At 39.5% G+C, this 21,071-nt stretch overlaps 1 protein-coding gene across 5 annotated transcripts in view; it reads left to right on the plus strand.

Moving 5' to 3' along the window:
• The window catches only part of LOC131211685 (mitochondrial glutamate carrier 1-like), a 30,581-nt gene that overhangs the window by 4,877 nt on the left and 4,633 nt on the right, over nt 1–21,071 (plus strand). For 2 of the 5 annotated variants that reach the window (XM_058205259.1, XM_058205262.1), the window contains 7 exons: nt 3,955–4,089; nt 5,951–6,100; nt 9,996–10,119; nt 10,298–10,509; nt 10,576–10,716; nt 14,262–14,389; nt 14,880–15,875. In XM_058205259.1, coding sequence (XP_058061242.1) covers nt 3,955–4,089; nt 5,951–6,100; nt 9,996–10,119; nt 10,298–10,509; nt 10,576–10,716; nt 14,262–14,389; nt 14,880–14,935 — 946 coding nt within the window. In that variant the 3' untranslated portion in view covers nt 14,936–15,875. Of the gene's footprint in view, nt 1–3,701; nt 3,785–3,954; nt 4,090–5,950; nt 6,101–9,995; nt 10,120–10,297; nt 10,510–10,575; nt 10,717–14,261; nt 14,390–14,879; nt 15,876–21,071 lie in introns of those variants that run through there. The other 3 variants (XM_058205263.1, XM_058205261.1, XM_058205260.1) reach the window with 3 other exon arrangements.

A 21,071-nucleotide genomic window follows, 5' to 3' on the forward strand; every position in this document is an offset into this window, starting at 1 on the left:
AGGCTGAAACGGATGAATTCGAACGCCCCTCTGCCAGCGACGAAGACGAGAAGGGGCGAGCGGGCCGGTTCATGAGGGTCCGCTCGTAGGTACAGGGGTAAAAGAGCGGAAGAAACCACGAGAGGAGGGGGTTTCATTTACAGGAAGGGTAGGGTTTCAGAGCCGAGAGGCCATGCGAACGCGAGGACGAACAGATGAGCGAAAGGAAGAGGAATACAAAAAAAGAGATAGCGAGATCGAGTAAAAATTATAAGTTCGAGAGAGAGATTCGATAAGATTCGAATGCAAATGCAATGCATTTTACAACGCGTCTAAGGTGTCGAAGGCAACTACGCACCAAATTGCTACGACCGCTATAGTGAAGTGTAAAGAGTGAACGCGAACCCAAAAAAGAGAGAGAAAATATACGCTTCGAAACCGAACCAACCGTGTTATTTTGGCTAGGGGGAATATGGGAGAAAGAAAACGAAGAAAGAGAGGGGACACACAGGAGAGAGGGAGACAAGGGGGTCACGCTGGAGAGTTCATCTTTCGCGAACGCTTCTTGCGCCGTTTCACGATCCGTTCGCGTTTCAGAGGAACTTTCCCATACAAAATTCGTATGAAATCGCGACTCGTTCGCGAAAAGTTCCTGAAAAATGAACCTGAAATTGCGGCCAGGCACTCAATTTTGTTCACTGGGGTTCTAATATAATTAAACTTTGTTATTCGTCCAAAAACCTCCACGGATATACACGCTTTACACGGTATTGCAATGGTCGGTCTTCAATCTTTATGGTGAACAATTGGCGATTCTTTCTTAAGAAATTCTGTTACACAAGAAATACAATTTCTAAATAATCCATCATTCATTCTATAGCTGGAGCCACACGAAGCGTAACGTAATGTTGTTTAAGGTCCATAGAGAGCGGAACCCATGGGCAGCTGGTCCCTGGACATTAGAAAAAAATAGCCACCAGTGAGGTTTTTTACGCTATCTGCTTTTACTTTTACTACTGTACCTTTGCTTCGGACCGCATGGGTTACTGCACCGTTACTTTATCGTGTTCGTGCAACGCTACGTCTAGCTTTCTTCTCGTATCAGCTACGTACTTGCTCTCACTATGGCATTCTATTGGAGTGTTCAATAACCCAGTGAACAATTTCGCTCTTTTCACTTCAAAATCCGCAGCTCATACGCTTCTCATCCGCTGCTTCAAATACTTTCTGCCATATAGCTTTATATGGGGGAATCGCTGTGAGCAGTGGTTAGGTCCAAGGAGTGAGCAGTCGTTTAAATTCTCTCACCGAGCTGCCCCCTGTCTCTCACCTGTGTGTTCTCTCGCTTTTTTCATCTTCTTTCTCCCATATTCCCCCTAACCAAAATGAAACAGTTCGTATTTGCTCGGTATATTTCGGTATATTTTTTCTCTCTTTTTTCGGTTCGCGTACACTCTTCACTCCACTAGCGGTTCGTTCACAATTTGGTGCGTAGCTGCCTTCGACGCCTTAGACGCGTTGTAAAATGCATTGCATTGCAATTGCAATCGAATCCTTTGCATCCCAGTTTAGTTGGACATCTGAAACGAGCAAAGCGAACAATTATTTGGTTGTCACTGAATACTGTCCAATAAACTTACCTGGATTATTTCTATCAGGATCACCCGTGATCGACAGAGAAGCACAAGCACTTGGTACTTTACACTTGGCACTTACAAAAAACAGAGGCAGAGGTTTCGTCCCGATTCGCCTAAGTCCAGAACAGATGTTAAAGACAGACTGTCGGACCCTCGGAACTTCGGGACTTTGCCCCGATCTCGCTATCTCTGTTATTTCTATTCCTTTTTCTTTCTCTCCACCGTTGGTCTTCCACCTGCAAACTCACGGCGATTTTAAAACTCACGGGGATTTCTTCCGCTCTTTCCCCGGCAACCATCCAACGCGTCTCATGCTCACTTCGTGAGCTGCACGATCGCCCTCCCCCGGCCTCGTCGCAGGCAGAGTGGCGTTCGATCTCACTCGTCTCAGCCTTCCTCCGCCGCGTCGCAGGCAGAGGTGCTGCCTCGGGTTCTCAAAATTGTTCACTGGGTTGTTCGGGTGCCCCTCTGCCTGCGACGCGGCGGAGGAAGGCTGAGACGAATGAGCTCGAACGCCCCTCTGCCTGCGACGAGGACGAGGGAGGGCGAACTCGTAGCGAACGAAATGAGGGCGCGTTCGTAGGTTGCCGGGGAAAGAGCGGAACAAATCCCCGTGAGGAGGGCTTTCACGCGCGAGCTTGTGGGTTTGAAATACCTGTAGAGGAAAGGCGTTATGGCTCGAGAGGCGATGCGTATACGCCGTGCAGGGGAAAGACGAACGGTTGAGTGAAAGAAAATTCACTTAAGGAACTTAACCGAATTGTGGAGTCGGGACGAAGCCCTCTGTCTCTGTATTTTCTAAGTGCCAAGTGCAAAGTACCAAGTGCTAGTGCTTCTCTTTCCATCACGTTAGAACCTGATAGAAATAATCCAGGTAAGTTTATTCGACAGTATTCGGTCACAATCAAATAATGTTGAAATCTTTTCACTTTGCTCGTTTCAGATGTCCAACATAACTAGCATGCATAGGATTCCAGTACAACGCACAATGTCTACGGCGTCACCAGCAGCGACCGCTTTAGTGAAGTGTGAAGAGTGAATAATGAACAAAAAAAGAGAGAAAATATACGCTTCGAAACCGAACCAACTGTGTTATTTTGGCTAGGGAGAAAGAAAATGGGAGAGAAAGAATCGAATACGAAGAGAGAGAGGGCACACACGGGAGAGAGGGAGACAAGGGGGTCACGCTAGAGAGTTCATTTTTCGCGGTCCGTTCCTTGCGCCGTTTCACGAACCATTCGCGATCCTGAGCAACTGGCCCATACAAAATTTATATGAGATCGCGAATCGTTCGCGAATGTTTCGTAAAACATGAACGAGAAATTGCGATCCAGGCACTCAATTTTGTGCACTGGGCAGTTCGTTTGTTTATGCTTTGAGTTTTCAGTTTCCTTTATTTCAATAAACCTAAGAGAAAAAATGTTATGACATTCACCTGGTGGGTTCCAGGTGAATGTTCACTTTATCGTAAAATAATTCAGCAATATCGTAAAATGATAATACAGTATGACAACGTACCGGGGTACACTGCCAAACCTATCAAAGACCTCGAAATTGGGAAGTAACAAACCTAGAAGAGTAACCTTGAAATTGGGAAAAGCCATCGTCCCTGCTATATTCTCCAGATGTGGCCAAGCGTGATTACCACCTCGCTTGGAGCATGGAGCATCGAGTTGCAGAACAGCACTTCACCGAATATAAAGATGTTTAAAAATGTGCCGTCCGCGTCGGTTTCCGACTAAATAAAAAAGTTTTATTGGAAAAAAGCTATAAGCCATATATTAGCTATATGCACCATAGCACCATAGCACCATATATTAGCTATATGCATAGATTAGAATGTGAAAAGTTAAATGTAAAACCTTGGTGCGAGTCCTTGGATACTCTCTCAGGATTGAATTTTGAATGGATCAGATAATTTGGTTTTGATTTTTAGGCAAATCTCTTGCTCATATGTGTAGTGTCTTCTCCAGTTAGTAAAGTGCATGTGTTGAACTACACGAAGGAGCAAAACGATTTCCACGGCGTTGCTATTTCATCACTTGGCTCCCGATCTTTAAATGACACTTCTACAACACTCAACAGGTGCGACTGTCGGAAAGATCTTCAACCAAATCTGTGCGTTTCGTAAGGACCAACCAATCATAGCAAAGTTGTGTAAGTGCCAGGTATTGGTTGAAATTTACCTTCTAATGTAATTCGTCATATAATAACGACATTGGTTTAATATTTATTTGTCACTTATTGCAACGATGTTTCTTGTCTATGTAATGCGTAAAATTAATCAATTAAGTTTAATTCAATAAAAATAACTGTAATATTCGATCAATTTTTCCAGGTTACTTCCCAAAATTATCAACGGTGGTATTGCTGGAATAATCGGCGTGTCTTGCGTATTTCCATTGGATCTTGTTAAAACTCGTCTCCAAAATCAGCAAATAGGAAAAAATGGAGAAAAAATGTACAACTCAATGTAAGTTTAATATATAGTATAATAAGGCTGTTTCAAGCGCGCGTCGCCACGTCTTATCCGAGTTCTTTTACAATTACCCATATTTTGTATCTTTGTAAACCAGAACCACCAGAATTTGGTTCGATTTGCTCGAAAACAACAAAAACTACACTGGATTTTATTTATATTTTATTTATTTAGTATAAAATTCGACAATGGGCCTAGTTGACAAAAAGATATTGATAGCCTAGTTGACAAAAATAAACTTAGTTAATTAAAAAAAAACCCTAGCTAAAAAAAACTATTAGGTGTAGCAATTAATTCGTGCGGTTATACAATAGATCGCATTACTCACTAAATCTCACAATTTTAAAAAAATGAAATATGTGTTTGAAAACTACTGTCATTAAGCATCTAACGCAGTATAGGTTTTTTGTAAACAACACCTGTTTTAAGCATTTGAACATGTCAAATTTTGTTCCTGTTAAAGCGTTTTTGCGGGGAGTACTTTTTCATTACAGCTTGCACGGTAGAAAAAGGGATTCTTGTACCGAATCGTCACTGGTGATGAAAAGGGGAGTTATTGCAAGAATTCTAAACCCAAAAAAGATTGGTGAACCAGGTTCATCGCAACCAAAGCGAAATATTCACCCCGCTATTCTGTGCATATAGTGGGATATGAAAGGTGTGGTGCACTTAGAGCTTTTTAAACCTACTGAAATTATTGAAAGACAATCCCATCAACAACAATTTATGCATTTGAAGCAGTGCTTTGGTCATAAAACGACGAGAATGGGATTAAAGACATAATGAACAGATTTTTCAAAATGACAAAACTCGATTCCACATCGTAAAACCGATCAAAACCTATCTCGAAAATACCGGATGGGAATTGTTAACCCCCTCGCTGTATTCACCAAATGTTACTTTTTCGGACTAGTATTTGTTCTGATGCATGAGTAACGATTTGGCAGCACACCGGTTCACTTCTTATGAAAGTATTGAAAAATGGGTCTCTGTTCTATCGACACGGAACCGAGCAACTACCTAAAAGATGGCAGAAACCAGTAGGTAATGACGAACAATACATTCATAAAGGTAGTCATACGTTTTGTTCTTAGTTAGTTAGGTCACAAATACAAGAGTCATACGTTTTGTTCTTAGTTAGTTAGGTCACAAATATGGAATAAAAACAGCACGAATTAATTGCTACACCCAGTACTACTGGCAAATACAAAAAGCAGATAATCGGACATTAAAAGGACGCGAGATCAAGGAAACTATTACACTGACGAATAGAAATGTTAGGTCAATCGAACAAAGATTATGCGTACGGCATATAGACAAAATAGGATCTTTGCGACTCGCATCAGTAATTCGTGGAGCCTTTCTGATCTCCATGTCATGCCGACGTCTTAAGCGGCGAGGGGGAACACCGAGATCTAACTTAGCAAGGAGTTGCGGTGCGTCAATAGCAGACGACAAAAGTCTAAAAACAAACATACACACCATAAAACAAACTAAGGCAAACCAACACAGTGTTGCTTCCATAGCTGTTTCCAACATGTCCAACCGACAAACTGGCACTTGTTTGAAATTTGTTCACAAATTGATGCTCGTTTGTTCAGATTTGTAGAACTGCGTAAGTGACATTAATGACATCTCCGAGAAACGTCAGTTACGCCGATATCGCATCGGTATCGTAGCGTGTGGACCGGGCATAAGATGTAAGCCATTTATAGTGGGTCTGTAATGTAATAGTAAATGTGCATAACTAATGGAATCGAATTGGTTATTAACAACCCTCGGTTTCACTTGTGGATAGTGGTATAATCTCAAATCATTAAACTATTTGCATGTTTTCTTTGTAACCTCATTTTAGGCTTGATTGTTTTAAGAAAACATACCGTGCGGAAGGATACTTTGGCATGTATCGAGGATCAGCTGTAAATATATTGCTTATTACACCGGAGAAAGCTATCAAGCTAGCAGCCAACGATTTCTTCCGCCACCATCTTTCATCGTCAAATGGGTAGGTACGAAATAATGTGAGGTGTCCATTGCGAAAAAGCATCTTGTCAAAATAATGGGTGTTACTGTGAAAAATTGATCAAACAAAAAGCTGTGTAAATTAGTCAAACATTTTATTAAAAACTCAAACGTTTGAATGCTTTAGAAAGCTCATTTTATAAAGAATATAGAAAAAAAATCAGTCAACCCTCCGTCTTAAGAAATGCGAATTGCCAGGCCTATCGTTTTACTCCTTTCATCAAATTTTGCACAGTTCTCTTGTTCGCTTTCTTCACTGCAGAACGCCTGTTTGCTTTGAATTCCATCTCGCTGACAACTGTCTTACGAGTCTTCTTGAGGTTCTGCTCCGTTCCGTTCCTTGAAGTGGAGTGTTGGGGTACTCGTGTCTTTGGGCACCACTTGGACGTACGGCATACTATTCCATGGCCTTTTTCAAGATGCTAAATCCTGCCAAAACAGAACGGAATCTTTGTGCTTTTTTACCCGGGGGTCACAGTATGAGAAACTTGGAAAAAATGTATGGCAGGCCAAGAAACTATTAATCTTTTGCTAGAGTTCCGTGAGTTACTTTGAGTTGCTTTTGAGCGCCTTATGTTTACGGGATATTTTCTCGTTTCGGGGGTATTTTTTTCAATTTGACAGTTTACGGCAAATTTTTATTGCTTTCCAAAAATATGGCTAGTTTTTCGACAGCGGATCAAATTTTGACAAAAATGGCCATAGAAGGAGAAGGAAAGGAAACTGAAAAATCAAAGCATAAACAAACGAACTGTCATTTCATTCACTCACGGAAGCTCACGGAATTCTTCGCGCAAAAGCTTCTAGTGTGGACGCTAGCATATCAAAAAACCTGTAGAGAAAACTCATACTGTGGTCTAGGCGTTACGAAAGGTAACAGACATTTATTTAGGCACTCTGACATAAATTTCCTTGTTTTCGCTTCACCGGAGGGATTCTATTAACACCTTTCCGGTAATTTAAATACAGTTAGGCTCAACAGCAGCTCCGGAACTTAGGATGGAGAACCAAGGAGGGGTTTAGTGGGTAGGACCGCGAGGATGAGTCCCACAAGGCGTGCGTAAATGCATTCCTCTACTTGCAAAAATAAAAAAAGCTCCGGAACTAAGTTAAAGCGGAAAAATGGGTCAACAAGGGGATGTGACTTCAAATATTTTTCGCTAAGGAACTCAAAAGTTTCATGGAGGAGGAAAGAAAGTCCTTTCCAACGACGATTTTTTGCACCAAAGAAAGTTACTGCAAATGGATTACTTTCATTAAGTTACCATTTACATATTTCTCTTTTATATAACATTTACATATAACATTTACATATACACAGCTGGCCAATGAAATAGGTAAATGTGTAAAGCTGGTACAATTTGAACTGTATTTAAGCCACTACTAAACCAATGATCACCAAACTGATAACGTACTCAGATACACTAGTTTACGTAATTTTTTTGTCATGTATGATATTTATGTCAATAATGACAGGTGTGTTACCGCTTATTTTGACAGCAGTCTGATTTGGCCTGGTCAATAGAATAGGTAATTCGTTGTATACGCTACAATTTCACCCGACTTCTTGTAAACAATAGGTTTATTTGATCTTGCTGCAAGCAATTTTCAATTGTGAATTTAAAAGACGTTCTTTGCAGGTAGAGCTAAGAAAGATTCTGAAGAATATGCGCATCGAAGGCGCGACGTACGAAAGCATCGCCAAAGTACTACGAAAATCAGTAAATTTTGTGAGAAATGCTTTGTTGCGGAAAAAAAAACAAAGGAAAGGCGAGGTAAAGCAAGAAAAACCAAGCACACGATAGATCATCGCATATCACTTTTGGCCAAAGCGGATCCGTTTGGTTAGTCCAGAACGATTTGCTCTAAACTAAAAAACCCCTAATAGAGCAGTCGGTAACGCTCGTCGCTGTCACCGTAGCTGGCCTGGGTTCGAATCCCTGGATCGGTTGTCACTCAACCGGACATGGTTTCGATTCCCGATACCGGCGACCCCGTCCGTAAAAATGAACTGTTACTAGGGGGCTACACGAAGCGTGAAAACTAGCGTAAAATTAATTTGTAACGTCAAAACGTTTACGCTTCGTGTGGCAGCAAAAATATAAAAACGAAATGTGAAACGTGATTACGTTCGTGTTTTTGGTCCAAGAAAATATGAATAGAAGAGAAATTAATTGATTTCTCAATTTTTTTATCTGTTTTTTCCGATTTTGTTGCTATAGCAGCAAATAAGAACATAAATTATCCTCTGTTTGTAAGCAAAGCGTATGAAAAAAATAATTACGCTCGAGTTTACGCCTCGGCCGACCCGTAAACGTTTTGACAGCGCCGCAGCAGTTTGGCATTAATCGTTAATGTCAAAATCATTACGTTACGCTTGATGTAGCCCCCCAGTTACGGTTAGCGCCAAAGATATTAACAAAAAATGTCTCTGGTGCAGGCTTAGATCGGTGTAACGTCAGGTGCAGGTTGTAACGTCAAATAAGAAGAAGAAGATAAAACAGTATTAGCCCAAAACCTGTCCATAGGTGGTTGCAAGAAGCTAATCTACTAGAGCTAATTGCAAGAAATGTGCTACTATTGAGAAAAAAAATTACAGATGAGGTAACAGTTTGCTGCTCAATATTGTTTTTGGGAAGTTACTGTGAAACCAAAATATAATTGTTTCGAGCAGACTCTCAGTGGAATGTTAGACGACCTGCCTGCAAATAATTTCATCCCAGGTTTACAAAAAAAATTAGGACATGTAGATGGAAGTATCATGATTTGGGGATATTTTTCATGATCTGGTATAGGTCCCCATTTCTGAGTGTACGGCACCATGAATGCTCTCTAGTATATATCAATCATGGAAGACGTTATGCTGCTTTACGCAGAAGAAAACATCTCAGCGGCATGGGTATTTCAACAAGAAAGCGATCCCAAGCATACGTCGAAGCTTACGAAATCGTGGTTTGATGGCAATAATGTGTCAGTTTTCCATTCAGTCAGTTAGTCTCTTGACTTAAACCATATTTTAAACTTGTGGAATACCTTGAAGGAAAAGTTAGCTGTACAATCTTTTTCAAAGAAAGATGAATTATGGCAAAAAGTGCAGCGGGAATGGTACTCCATTCCAGCAAAAACTTGTCAGAATTTGGTCGATTCGCTGCCAAGAAGAGTCCATAAAGTGCTTCAAAACAACGGCTGATACACGAGATACTGACTAATTTTGAAATATAATATTGACTTTTGTTATTAGCAAAAGTGTATTTCTATTCTGCTTTCTATTGTAATAAGCGAATTGCCAGAATTTTTCACTTCTTTTAGACTATCTTTATCTTATTTAAAAAAAAAAAAACAAATAATGCATACATTTACCTATTTAATTGGATAACTGTGTATAAGGCTGGCTAAAAAGTAATCCACTATTTTACCCGTAGATGACTTTAGTGATCGATATCTCGTGAAGTATCGATCGTACAGTTTCAAGTTAATGCTCGTTTTAAAGCTGACCCTTCACAAATGCTTTCACTGTTTTTTGTTTGTTTCATTCATTTGTGAGTTACAGGTTGTTAACTATGGAAGTCAACGAAGAAAAAATTGGCACATGTTATAGGTTTTCTTTGACATAGGCGAAAACTCAAGCTAGGCGGCTGAAATTATGCATGGTGTTTATGTTGCCGATACTCTAACAGCTAGTTACGTGCAATTTTGATTTCGTTCAATCCTTTTGAGAACCCGCTACACTAGCGAGCTACCTCGCCTCGCCTGGCTCATGTTATTAGGATGGACAACTAGGCGCTCTGTACTATATGTTCAAAAATTCTTAAAAATATGTCTATTGTTTTATTTGTACTAATTATGAAATATAACAATTTGTGTTAATCTTTCGATAGAACGTTATCCATATCCCGTCAAATGGTTGCCGGTGGTTTGGCTGGTTTATGCCAAATTATTATAACAACGCCAATGGAGCTTTTAAAAATCCAGATGCAAGATGCCGGACGTGTTGCCGCACAGGTACCTCCAATTCTTCTAGTTTTGTTTTAAACTGTTTAAGATGAAACCGTAACCTTTTACTAATTTTGTACCGTTCAACAAAAATGATACAAATGGCCTGTAAATTGTAAATCATAAATGTTAAAGACGGAAGGATTACTATTTTTTTTAACGTATTAAAATTATTTGTAACTTTTAGGCCAAGCAAGCTGGACAAGCTGTACAGAAAGTATCTGCCACATCAATAGCATTGGAACTTATCCGTGCAAAGGGTATTACTGGACTGTATAAAGGAACTGGTGCTACAATGTTGCGTGATGTATCATTTTCAATTGTATATTTTCCTTTGTTCGCAACTTTAAATGCACTTGGCCCTCGTCGTGAAGATGGCAGTAATGAAGCAGTTTTCTGGTAATAGTATTTGACATAATCAATTCTTGTGATTCCTGTAAGTACAATATAATATAAACATCACAGGTGTTCATTTTTGAGTGGTTGCGCGGCTGGATCAATGGCAGCTCTTTCTGTTAATCCTTTCGATGTCGTCAAAACTCGACTACAAGCCCTAAAGAAAGTTGAAGGAGAAATGCAGTTCAATGGCGTCGCAGACTGTATCGGGTGAGTAGGAAATGAAAAGTAACTCACATTGAAATAACACGCATTATTTCTATTTCAAACTAAAACTTTCGACTTTGAAACGACTTGAAATGGCTGATATGTTTAAGTTAGCCTGTTGTTGTACGAGTATTAAAAATTAATTTTTATAGCCTATTTTACGTTTATCAGGTTATTAGTCAAGAAGAATTTAGTATTCGCATTTAGTAATTATGCATAACTAATACGGTAATTGTTTTCATAGTTACGTGAAAATTTACACAGGTTGTTTCATCAACGATGCATGATTTCATTTGGTTTTACAAAAACGGTTGAATATTTTTCAATGGTTAAATATTTGTTTGAAAGGTTCATTCATGACATTTATGTATAAAATACTAGCAGACCCGGCGAACTTTGTTCCGCCCCAAAGGCAATGGCCCCGTTGATAGAGCAGTCGGTAACGCTCGTCACTCTCACGCAGCTGGCCTTAGATCGAATCCCGGGACCGGTTGCCACACAACCGGCTATGGTTTTGATTCCCAATACCGGTGTGACAGAGGGTTGGCGCGGCACCAACAACGCCGCCCGTAAAACAAACTGTTACTAGGCGGCTACACGAAGCGTGAAAACTAGCGTAAAATTAATTTGTAACGTCAAAACGTTTACGCTTCGTGTGGCAGCAAAAATTTAAAAACGAAATGTCAAACGTGTTTACGTTCGTGTTTTTGGTCCAAGAAAATAGAAATAGAAAAGAAATTAATTGAATTCTCAATTTTTTTATCTGTTTTTTCCGATTTTGTTGCTATAGCAGCAAATAAGAACATAAATTATCCTCTGTTTGTAAGCAAAGCGTATGAAAAAAATAATTACGCTCGAGTTTACGCCTTGGCCGACCCGTAAACGTTTTGACAGCGCCGCAGCAGTTTGGCATTAATCTGTAATGTCAAAAACATTACGGAACACCTCATCCCCCCAGTTACAGAGAGCATCAAAGATTAACATTGATTAACATTAACATGCTTTTCTATGCTTTCTTTTTTCTGTTGGACTGTTTATTATCAGTTGAAAGAACAACAACACAAATGATCTTCCAACCTGCCAACATGCCACATATACTTGACCATGAGAAAAACATTGATTTTTTTAATTCAGACCACAAACTTTCAAGGATTGGCCTTGTAATTTGTTAATGGCCATAGCGAATGCAAGACGGATCGGAAGTTGAAGTTTTTTAATCTCGAACGGTTGGGATCATCGGGATCCTCAGAATGAGAACTTCCAACGCTGTTATGCTCGCTGTACTTAGCGATGCAATCGTATCGAAACGCTGCTCGATACAAATCAGCTTCTTCTTCTGGAACAACCGCTGAGCGGAAATTTAAATCAGCATCTCGTCGAAAATTATCTACTTGTTGTTTCTATTTTTCGCTCGTCGATTTCGCGCTGCCAACCGAACCATTTCACGGGCAATTGTATATTCTTCTTCATTCGCGATGTTTCGCATCCTTCTTGCACTACGGCTTTGTTGGGAAAGATTCGACCATCTTGGTCGCCTTAAGACCGTGTGTTCGCGGATTGTGTTACGAATACGATATTATTGTGTTCGCGGATTGTTTCAATAGATTTTGACAGTTATAAAAATAACAGCTGAGAAACAATCAAAAGATTTAAAGGTTCGCGAGAATGAGAGAGAGAGACTGTCGCGAAACTAATCGCAAGAGAGAGACTCGCGAGAACATACGAAAGACAGAGACTCGCTGAAAACTCGCTCAACTTTTGCTCGTAGTGACGCTCTCTGTCTGGCCTTTCTCAAGAAAGGAAAAACTAGCCCCCCACCTCCTTTCATGCGTCCTTGTGAGAGGAGTGGGGGGCTATTTTTACTTGAGGGAAGGAGACGCTGCATTAGCAAGAAAGAGAAAAAAACCGTTGTTTGCTGTTGCGCGCTCATTTAAGAGAGCGAGAAAGAGAAGCCAACAGTTGTTTGCTGTTGTGCGCTCTGTCTGGCGCGCTTGCTTGGGGTAAGGGAACGCTGCATTGGCGAGAAAGAGAAGTCTACAATTGTTTGCTGTTGCGCACTCTGTCTGTCTCGTCTCAGTATGAAGAAATGCAATTGTTGCTTCATTGTGACGCGGTCGGAATATAAAAAGTACCCTAAAGCTTCCTTGCGTTCTAAGCTACCCCCCTACTAATTTTCAGCCAAATCGGTTCAGCCGTTCTTGAGTTATAATCATTCCAACATTCTGCGACTTTTTTCTTTTATATATATAGATAGATAATTCTGGTTGCAGAAAATTGGGAAATATGAAAAATTTATTTCCAAAGTCGTAGGTCGCCAAATCATTCGTCAAAAGCACATTTCATTGAAGCTCATTTCCACCTCGGTGGCTATGTTAATGTTTCGCTATAAATGCTAGTGTTATGGTTCGGAAAACCCACATATCGTGCAAGAGAAGCCATTGCACCCACAACGAGTAACTGTTTGGTGCGGATTTTGTTTGATTGGTGCTTCGCCGAAATTGAAGCTGAGAACTTGGACGGTATTTGATTTCAACAGGACGGCACTGCGTACCATAGAACGACAGCCACAATCGATATTTATATTACGCGAACAAACCAGCAACTATTGATAACCTCAAGACCCAAATTCATGTTGCTATTGCCTAAATAGGACCAGATACAATCAAAAATGTACTCAAAAATAGGTCGACCAAATGACCTACTGCCAAGACAATCGTGGTGAACATTTGACCAAAATGGTTTTCCATAAAAAAATGGCATGAATAAAAAGTTAATAAAAGAGAATAAAAAAGCGAAAAATATTAAGCCGTTTTTTTATAATAAAATGAAAAAGTGCATCTGTTACTGTGGGGCTACATCAAGCGTAACGTAATGATTTTGACATTAACGACAGTAATGTCGTTAACGTTACATTACATTTGTTAATCGATAGTTACATTTGACAGTAACTATCGATAGATAAATCCGTCCTTCTCAAACCTATGCAGGGGTAAGAGGTGGGACTTATCATCATCATCATCATCATCATTAATGCCAAACTGCTGCGGCGCTGTCGAAACGTTTACGGCTCGCGCGAGGCGTAAACCCGAGCGTAATTATTTTTTTCATACGCTTTGCTTACAAACAGAGAATAATTTATGTTTTTATTTGCTGGTATAGCAACAAAATCGGAAAAAACAGATAAAAAAATTCAGAAATCAATTAATTTCTCTTCTATTTCTATTTTCTTGGACCAAAAATACGAACGTAAACACGTTTCACGTTTCGTTTTTATATTTTTGCTGCCACACGAAGCGTAAACGTTTTGACATTACAAATTAATTTTACGCTAGTTTTCACGCTTCGTGTAGCCCCCTAGTTAGAACATCTTTGGAAAGGAGATATTCAGATAGTTATTCCATTAGCATGACGAAGTAACAGCAAACTAGGCATTCGTTATGCCTGTAGGATTCTATTAATGTATCATTGGCATGATATCTGCGGAGATGAAATCATGTTGACAAGTCTTTTTCAATTTCCCTTATTATTCTCTATTTATTTATTTACAGAAAAACGCTCAAGTACGAAGGTGTATCTGCTTTCTTTAAAGGAGGATTATGTCGTATGATTGTCATAGCGCCGCTGTTCGGTATCGCACAGATGGTTTACTTTCTCGGGGTCGCCGAAGCATTACTTGGTATGAAAGCTACTAATAAATAAAGTTAGAAACGATGGCTCATATTTGTTGAAGTCACTTGTGCTACTATGTATTGTGAAAACTGTTTGCTTGCCAGTAAGTGAAAGGAAAAAACTGACAAAACCGTCGAAACAAAACGGTGACATTAATTGCACACCACTTACTCTATGTATGAAAAACTGGATCATAGTAACAATCTTCAAAAACTCAAACATGAAAAAATGACAATATTAGCAATAGTACAATTGCATCATGTGAAGTATGTTAAAACTACGGTTCTGCTCATGCATGGTGTTTTATTTCATTCATGCACGTAAAATTGTAAAAAAAATTCAATCATATTTTTTAACATAATAAACATGTAACTACACTTTGTTGGATGGTGGCTTTTAAAAAAATGTAATACCAAGGATTTTTGGACCGATCAAAAGAATTGAATGAAACCACAACAATTTCGTTTACTTTATTTTTTTTGCGCTTGTACTTCCAGTACTTCAAAGAGTAACTATCGTACTATTTTTCTGTATGGAACAATGTTTGCTGTAAAACATCCGCTTTCATTTGCAAACCGATGTGCGTACGTTTAACAAATATTTTTCGTTGGCTGTAGTCGTACAAATGAATATGAGAAATCATGTAGGAAACACAAACAGCGTCATTCAACACAAGATGTGTCCTAATCATGAGATATGCAGAAATAATGACAGGCCATGCCGGGAACAAAGATCGCAAATGTAAAACTAGGCTCATGGAACATAGGTACTTTGAGAAGAGCCGGGCTCCGAGGCAGCTCGATGTAACTCTAGTCACGCTACAAATGAACCTCATAGCAATACAAGCAATACGCTGGCTAGGCTGTGTTGTGCTGATTAGGCGTGGTAGCAACTACGACATCCAAAACTGCTACAGTTCCCTTACACTCTGAATAACGTAGCCATAAAGAAATCGGTTCCAAATCCATAACGAAACGTTGTGCGAAAAGAACCCTTGTTAGGAAAATTCCACAAGATAAGCCTATTAACATTCGCGCCCCTATCTAAAACAACGAGAAGATGAAAAGTGCTATTTCTATGGCATTTTATAAAAAGAGCTTGATAAATTATCGATTATCGGTATCATCTAATAATCATACCGACTTCAATGTACGGGACTTCAACGTTAAAGTCGAAGTGTTGCGATGTACCGTCAATACAACGCCAATAGTTGCAGATTGATTAATTTGGCATCCGTGAGGAACATGGTTATTAAAAGTAACAAATTTACGCAGATAGAAGTAGTAACAAAACGATGTCAAGATAGAGCATGTTGTTTCCCGCAACTATATCCCGAAGCGTATGGTTCCTGGATCTATTGGTTTTTTGCTGCTGTGAAACTTATCGGTATCGTTTCATAAAAGAGCAAGAGCGCAACATAGTAGCGCGGCATTGGTCGAAACATTAAAATAAAGCAATTTATCCCCAGCAACCAAAGCTAGTGATCTTCAAATTCCTTTATTGTAACACAGATCCGAAACATGACAACCATTCGCCTCATGGCGACAGGTGCCACATGTTACATGGTGGTTGTGGCGAATTCGCTGCCGCAGTGTTTCGAGGTGTAAAAACAAGATTAGACAACACACAGCCCAATAAAACAGCAGCCAGTGCCAGTTTGAGTACTAATGCAATAAAGGATTGATGTAACATACATACGGAAACAGCAACGTATAATGGAAAAAAGAGAAATTTAGAACCATGAGTGCTTTGCGAGAGTAGCCACGATAGACGCACGAAAACCATACAGAAGTCTGTATTGATCGTGCGATCTGTGAATGTGATGAGTAGTTTCAGGTTCGTTCCATCATATTTAATGCTCAAAAGTGTAGTCTTCTTTCTTTATTAGACATCGCAACCACCGAGCGGCCTGCAATAAGGCATCTATAACTATAACTATAACTATAATCTCTATAACCTCTACTGCTCGTGATTCTGCAAGAGTGTAGTATCATGGCCAATACTCGAAGTTTGACTGTTAAAAGTAAGTAATTAAATTTGCTACGTGGTGTTTTAAAAATAGCAGACCAAGACCGCTCGGTGGTTGTGATGCCTGATACAGAGAAGATTTGAAGGAAAATAGTAACATTTAAAACACCAAACAGAAGCCTTCCTGTAGCATTCAACGTGGTTGAGAGGAGGTCGATCCCTTCGGTGTAGGTTGTTCTGTTGTGTCCACCGTGCCATCAGCCACCCGTTGCAGCTCATCTCGTTACTGGTTCGTTGCGGGACGGCAGGACCGTCCAAAGCTCTCCAGATTTCGGAACGTTCGTCACGATGAGTGTGTAGTGACCACCATCCTCTCCATCCAGCAGTCCGTCCGTCTTCAGAACATGACGTGCTCTGCCGACTCCTTAACATTATGGGGAAAAGGCGGCCATAAAACAACTTTAAAAACTGAGGGTTTTATATTTTCTTAAAAGAGATAGGTTGTCTATGACCAATCCGAATTTTGTGCCTTCCATATTGCGTATATTCATCCTTATTCGGGAAATTCATCTGTCGAACTCGAAAGACCCAAGTAGCAACTATCCCCCCAATTATCAAACTCGAACAGTCGAATCGACTCGAGTTCTCGAACTCGAATGGCGAACTCGATTATATTTCTGAAATTTTTAGACGATTTCCGCGATTCTGATGATTTCTACTGTTTTTGGGATCTGATACACAACTCAAACTCGAACACGCAGTTCATTCGAACGGTAATTTGAGTTCATTTTGCTATAGCGGCATCCGTTCGAATTTCCGTTTCGAGAGCTTTCGACTGGATGAACTGTGTTTGTCGAACGATCTACTATTCACAGGATTATGAGTATCCGTAGTCGTATCCGACAATCCGGTTTCCGTCAACTTTTTGCATCGGAAAGAGCCGTTCTGTTAAGCCCGGTACAGATGCTAGGATAATCGTTACAATAATCGTTGCTCAGACACATCGTAGCGATGCATTTTTGCTTCTGGACAGCGAAATTGCACCAATTTTGCCATTTTTAACCAAAACGCACAATGCCAAGGCAAACCAACACAGCGTTTCTTCCATGGCTTTTTCTATAATACTGAGATCTGCGGTTGCAAATCGTTATGAAAAATCGTAGCGTGTTTACGCTCCATAGATCGCTACGATAGTTTACATTTTGCTGATGAAAAATTCAATTTGTCAAATTTACATAGCAATATTTTACGATGAATCTTTGCATTTTCAGTTCCTTTACTGTTATTTTCGCTATTGGAAACGTGGAAAGCATCAGAAATCCAGAAATCGTCTAAACATTTCAGAAATATAATAGCAAAAATCGCACGCACATCTGAACTGCTATCTGTGTTTACAAAAATGCACCAAAGTGCGTACTCAAAAAGCTTGACAAGCTTTCACATTTAAACTTTTTAGCACATTTTTGCACATTTAGCAGTCGGAGCTTCTCTAATTGAAAACCGTAATCCTGGCAATCGAGTTCGAGAACTCGAGTCGATTCGACTGGGGAAGCTGGGGAGCTACATGAGGCGTAACGTAATGTTTTTGATATTACACATTAATGCCAAACTGCTGCGCCACTGTCAAAACGTTTACGGGTCGGCCGAGGCGTAAACCCAAGCGTAAATCCTTTTTGCATACGCTTTGCTTACAAACAGAGGATAATTCAAGTTCTTATTTGCTGGTATAGCAACAAAATCGGAAAAACAGAAAAAAATATTCAGAAATCAATTTATTTCTCTTCTATTTCTATTTTCTCGGACCAAAATCACAAACGTAAACACGTTTCACATTTCGTTTTTATATTTTTGCTGCCACACGAAGCGTAAACGATTTGGCATTACAAATTAATTTTACTGCGGGGACACACGATGCGTAACGTAACAAGTTTGACGTTAACGATTAATGCCAAACTGCTGCGCCTCTGTCAAAACGTTTACGCCTCGCGCGAGCCGTAAACCCGAGCGTAATTATTTTTTTCATACGCTTTGCTTACAAACAGAGGATAATTTAAGTTCTTATTTGCTGGTATAGCAACAAAATCGGAAAAAACAGAAAAAAATATTCAGAAATTAATTAATTTCTCTTTTATTTCTATTTTCTTGGACCAAAAACACGAAGGTAAACACGTTTCACGTTTCGTTTTTATATTTTTGTTGCCACACGAAGCGTAAACGTTTTGACGTTACAAATTAATTTTACGCTAGTTTTCACGCTTCGTGTGTCCCCGCAGTTACGCTAGTTTTCACGCCTCATGTAGCCCCCCAGTTTGAGTTTGGTAATAGGGGGGATATTTGGAAGTTCAAGAGGCGTTGAATGTTTGGTGCGAGAATTAAAATAGTTTTATGATGAATTTGTGTTTGTATTACACGTAATAATGAGGTTAAAATTATTTTGCATGCTTGTGATACAAAAAACCTCAATTAGTTTTTAACTACCCCCTTTTCTGTTGATTATCGCCCCCGTTTGCAACCGGTGTTTGTCCGATAAAGTGAATTTACTTTCCAAACTCGATGCCCAGATGTCTTAAATGCTAATCAACTCTATTTCTGTGACTTTATCGACATTTTCGACGGCGAGTCTACCCTGTGCGAGGTGCAACTTCTTCTTCTTCCTCTTCTTCTTCTTCTTATTTGACATTACAGCTGCTGGGCGATCTTAGCCTGCACCAGAGACAATGTTTGTCTCTGTTGCTCTCTGTAACAGTTCGTTTTTACGGGCGGGATTGCTAGTCCCGCGCCAACCCTCCCCGTCACAGCGGTATCAGGAATCGAAACCATGACCGGCTGCGTGATAACCGGTACCGGGATTCGAACGCAGCCCAGCTGCGTGACAGTGACGAGCGTTACCGCCTGCTCTATCGGCGGTGGTCAAACTTAAACGTAACAAATAACTGAAAAACGTTAACGGAAGCGAAATTACTCATTACTAGTTGTTAGAGTATCGGCACCACAATCACCATGCACAATTTCAGCGGCCTAGCTTGAATTTTTGCCTTTATCGGACAAAAATTATAAAATGTACCGAGTTTTCTCTTCATTGACCTCCATTGTTAACACCCTTTAACTCACAAATGAATGGAACAAACAAAAAACAGGATTAAATGTAAAGTATCAGCTTTGAGCCTAAATTTGAAACTGTACGATCAGTACTTGACGAGATATTGATCATAAAAGGCATTTATCGTGAAAAACGTCGATTACTTTTTCCGCAGCTTTATATAATATACGAGGGCTGATTTCGATTTCGAGTAATCGGTCAATTTTTGACAGCTATTTTGCTTGGACAATATTTGGCTCATCTTCGATTTTTGTCTCTTCCAAAAGGTACCATAAATCACCGACATGTGTAGCAACTTAACACCACAAAAAATCGGATATACGTAGCCCGAGATAAATCAGATATCGCGAAAAATTTTGATCAGTCCTTGTATAGACACACATACATTAATTACTATTTCGCATTACTATGAACCCTTTCACTTTAGTTAGAATGATTGATTTTTTGCTTATGGTAAGAATATTTAAAACTCTTGTTTTGTAAAAATGTAACAAATACTTAATTCAAGTGCTTCGGCTCTCTATGTTTGCATTCCCGTTTTGCGTGTGTAGGCGTGTCACTTGCAACTAAACCATGCAATACCGTACAGGTTGAGGAATATTCAAGAGTATCGTAATTTGCCGTTAATTACGCGCAGATAGTCCGCATGCTTTTTCCCGTTGTTAACCGGTAGATGCAGACCTGAAACGCTCAGGAAAGCGAACATATGACTTGAATGATGGTTAAAGAGAGAAAACGGGTGTTGTCAAGGTAAGATAGAAAAAGATAGGAAGAGTGAAAAATAGAGCAAATGAGACAGAGCAAAATAGAAATATGAAGTGAAAGGGAGGGCATGGTAAGAAGATGAAAGAGAGCTGAAAATAAGCATTTGTTTTAAGAAAGGAAGTTGTAATAACAGTAGATTCTATAAGTTATATTTAGCATGTTGAAACCTACTATTTGCTTATACTACTCAAGATGTTTATTTATTTGCTTTACTCACTTATTTTTGAATCATTTTATCTTTGTTTATAGGTTCCTTTGATGATATAAAATATAAATTATATATTATTTGTATCCTTATCTATAGTTCTATTGTTATCTTGGACATTTAGAACTGCTACATTGGCTTTCTTCGAAAACTTTGAAGAAGTAATTTTTGAGCAAATACGACGATGTACTTTTGGGAATGGAAACTGAAAATCGATCAGTTGATAATTGGGAGAAAATTAAGGAAATCAATCCTAGTTACTAAGCACTACATCGATCTTCAATTTACCTACATATTACAAATCAATTAAAGATTTGCTATTGAGCTTTTGTTTTTAGGTTGAACATATTCAAAAATGTTTAAGTCTGAATTTTTATAATTTGAATTACACGCTGTACTACATAATTCTGTTTGTTTTTCTATCATCGAACTTTATGCCACACTTGAGACTTTACGCTGGAAGAATCTCTCATGTTTGCGTTTCTTCTACACTTTGATGTGTGTGTATTTTTGTCTCTTTCGCTCGCGCTTTCTCTGGCTGTACTTTTTATTTCTACTCTTCAACACATCTGAGTGCTGGCATTCATGCTGTAAGCTGCTGCAACCTCTGTTTGGACCTTCGAAGGCGTTGAACGACCTGCTAACTGTAAA

The sequence above is a fragment of the Anopheles bellator genome, chromosome 2 (assembly GCF_943735745.2).
Source record: "Anopheles bellator chromosome 2, idAnoBellAS_SP24_06.2, whole genome shotgun sequence".
NCBI lineage: Eukaryota > Metazoa > Arthropoda > Insecta > Diptera > Culicidae > Anopheles > Anopheles bellator.